The sequence below is a fragment of the Tupaia chinensis genome, unplaced genomic scaffold, assembly GCF_000334495.1.
Source record: "Tupaia chinensis unplaced genomic scaffold, TupChi_1.0 Scaffold000330_1, whole genome shotgun sequence".
NCBI lineage: Eukaryota > Metazoa > Chordata > Mammalia > Scandentia > Tupaiidae > Tupaia > Tupaia belangeri.
In genome coordinates, this window is record NW_006159824.1 from 1,182,475 (window position 1) to 1,185,766 (window position 3,292).

At 53.3% G+C, this 3,292-nt stretch overlaps 1 protein-coding gene across 3 annotated transcripts; it reads left to right on the forward strand.

Annotated features, from left to right (window-relative positions):
• The first annotated feature begins 764 nt into the window (after window positions 1–764).
• TMEM256 (transmembrane protein 256) lies at window positions 765–1,893 on the forward strand. 3 transcript variants are annotated; one of them, XM_027773136.1, is made up of 4 exons: window positions 765–937; window positions 1,226–1,262; window positions 1,493–1,573; window positions 1,676–1,893. In XM_027773136.1, exons 1-4 carry the CDS (start codon window positions 780–782, stop codon window positions 1,817–1,819), a joined length of 420 nt encoding a protein of 139 aa, XP_027628937.1. In that variant the 5' UTR covers window positions 765–779; the 3' UTR covers window positions 1,820–1,893. The 3 variants fall into 3 exon arrangements, with proteins under 3 accessions (XP_027628937.1, XP_006151871.1, XP_006151872.1); XM_006151809.3 differs by having other exon boundaries at window positions 790–937; window positions 1,226–1,257; XM_006151810.3 differs by lacking the exon at window positions 765–937 and adding an exon at window positions 952–1,130 and having other exon boundaries at window positions 1,226–1,257.
• Window positions 1,894–3,292: the final 1,399 nt, after the last annotated feature.

Here is a 3,292-nt window from a genome sequence, read left to right on the forward strand (position 1 = left end):
CGAGAGTGATGATCCGCCGGCGGAGCAGCCGCAGCAGCCCCGCGCGTCACCGCGCGGCCGCCTCCCCCGCCCCCTGCCGAGAGAGCGGCGCACACCCCTCGCTCGCACCAGCCTGCCCGACCGCCCGCTCTTCGGAGTATGGGGGGGCGGGGGGCTTGGAGACGGTGAAAAGGGGCGGGAGTGGACAGACGGACTGATGGACGTAGCGGGCGGGGGTGGGGTGAAAAGATTCTCTCCGGACCTCCCACCCTCGGGGTTCTTGCGGCCCGCGGGGTTGGGGGTGGTGGGAAGAAGGGAAGGTCTAAACTATAAGGGGCGGGGCCTCTTATGCAGAGGGCGGGGCCTTCTGGCCGGGCGGAGGGGCCATCTGTACAACGGGCGGGGCTTAATAACGGTGGGAGGAGCGTGGGTAACCGTGGGGCCGCCTCTTTTGGGGAGTGGGTCTGATTTGAAGCCTAACAGGAGGAGCCTGTGAGGAAAGGGGCGGAACTTTGCGTGGGGACCGGGATCTTTGGAAATTGGCCGGAGGTTAGGGGGTGGGGGTTCAGAGAGGCTATCAACTTAGAAAGTGGGCCAATCCGTGACGCAAATCCTCTAGTCCCGCCTTCAACCCTGCCTCCCACTGCTCCGCTCCTCTGCTCCTAATTGGTTCTACTTTCTCCGCCCGCCAGACATCTTCGCCACTCACCAATAGTTTTACAAAGGCGCAAGAACCTGGGTGAAAACCTGGACGCTGAAAAGAACACACGTCGGATTGGGCATCTGTGGGCTTTATTTGCATGGGCGGTCGGGATTGGCTGGCTTCTTGGGTGGCCTGGGCGGTGTTCGCCGGGCGCGTGACCATCTACAGCCATGGCCGGGCTAGGGGCTGCTTTCCGCCGCTTGGGTGCCTTGTCCGGAGCTGGGGCGTTAGGCTTGGCAACCTACGGCGCCCACGGTCAGAGGGCTGGGGACGCTGCTTGTGCTCAGGGCGGCCTCTTGTGGCCTGGCGCTTGGGCGAAGTCTATGGGCCGGCCTCCCCATCGACCAGACAGCCCGCGGAGCCTTAAACCCTCTTAAAGTCCCTTAGCCACATCCAGGTGGTTCCCAGTGGTGCCCGATGCGTGTTTCCACCCATCGGAAGCTCTTCTGTGAGGGGGTACCCTTTCTCCACTTAGGTCCCCCGGGATTGGGGGTTGTTGAGGCTGGCACTAAGACTGGTGACCTTTGTTTATCCTCTCCGCAGGCGCTCAATTTCCGGATGCTTACGGGAAGGAGGTGAGGTAACGGTGCTGGGGTTCCCCGACCCTATGAAGGCACAAAGTCTGGGGTCCCTGAGGGAAGTCGGTGGCGGGGGCGAGGCGCAGGTCCCTGGAGCAGCCAGGACTGCTTGCCTGGGGCGTGGGTGTAAGGGTGTGGTGGAGGGAGGAACTTTGGTCCCATGTGTCACCATGCCTCAGGTTCCTGCTTTGCTTAGAAGGGCCCCTCTCCCCTGTTTCTCCTTTTCTTGCAGCTCTTTGAAAAAGCCAACAAGCACCACTTCTTTCACAGCCTGGCATTGTTAGGGGTGCCCCACTGCAGAAAGCCCCTCTGGGTAAACTTTCCCCTTCCTCCCTGACCCTGGGCAAGCCGCTTCCACCCCCTCTCAGCTTACTTTGTATTTACAAGCCTGTATTCTGCCCTTTGTCTCTTTCAGGCCGGTTTACTGCTAGCCTCGGGAACCACCTTATTCTGCACCAGCTTTTACTACCAGGCTCTGAGTGGAGACCCCAGCATCCAGACTTTGGCACCTGCGGGAGGGAGCCTGCTACTCTTGGGCTGGCTTGCTTTGGCTCTTTGAGTAATTACTGGGTTCTCTGGGTAATTTTTTGAGAATTGGAGCAGGAAGGAGGATTAAAAGAGAAAGGCAAAGAATATTGAGTCTGTTCATCTAACCTCTTGGAAGAGAAAGGGTAGGGCAAAAATCTTAAAAAAAAAAAAAAAAAACTCTGTGGTGTAAGAAAATACAATGAACAAAAAAACAGGGGAGGGATCAGCAGATGACATTGTGGTTAAGGTGACTGGATTCCACATGACCAAACTGTACATACAGTTCAAGTCCCAGACCCAATGGCTTGAAAAACATGTTGAGCATGTGTGTGTGTATGTACCCAAAATCCTGAGAAGAGACCGGAAGAGAAGGGATTCCGGTGTGACACTCCCCCCCCCAGGGGGGGGGCGTTCCATTCTCACTTTCCCTCTTTCTTTCAGTCTTCTGTGAGCACACATGCCCTAGGCCAATTCCCCCCCAAAAAAAATAAAAAATAAAACAGGGAGGGATTTGGGCAACATTAGTCCTCAGTCTGGGCCAGTTTTTGAGTTAGGCGGGAAAGGAGGAGAAAAGTTGGCAAGGCCTGCCAAAGTAGCATGCACAGCATATAAGATGGAAGATTTTTGGGGAGCAGCATTTATTGACTCAGTATTGATTATGTGTCAAACAGATTGCAAAGAAGTTCACTCAGGTGCAAGACAGATGCAGGTCTTTCCTTCGTGGAGTTTCCCATGTAGTGGTGGAAACAGACCTTAAACAGCTAAACGCACACTCTTTTGTCATAAGCTGTGCTATGAGCTTAAGGGAAAAGGACAGGGGGAGGCCGACTGGAATCGGATCTGGAGTAGCTCTTGAGAACACACCTGTACACCTGAGGTCCGGCAAGCTGGAAGGAGATCACTCCTTGACAAGACTCTGTCGATAGTAACTCTTTCTCATGAATAAAGTAAATAAAGTTGGAGGTAACCCCATGGCCTAATGGTTAAAGGAGCCAGAAAGAATAACTGGCAAAAATAGGCTAAAAGGAGCAGCTTAAAATGGTTGAGGCGAGACTGGCAGGTGGTGTGGTGGTTAAGGTGCTGGACTCCTCTACGTGGCCAACCATGATTTGAGTCCCAGACCTACTGGTTTGCCTTCTCACTCTCTGTCTCTCTCTGGTCAAAACAAAAGTAAGTAAATAAATAAATAATCCTCTAAAGAAAAGCTAAAATGCTTGAGGCAGGAGAAACTTCGGCTAGTTAGAGAAAGTAAAAACAGGAGGGGGAAAGCCATGTCGTAACTATGGGGACGTGGATGACTAGAGCAGGCTTGTAAGCAGTGGTAACTCACTTGGGCTTTACTTGCAATAAGTCACCAAAAGCTGTAAGCCATCTTTTTTTTTTTTTTTAAGAATATTTAATATTATTATTATTTTTTACATTTGCTATAGATCTTGTGCTCTCACCAGAGAGGCAGGCAGACAGGGAGAGACAGAGGGAAAGTGAGAAAGCAAGCCACCAGTTC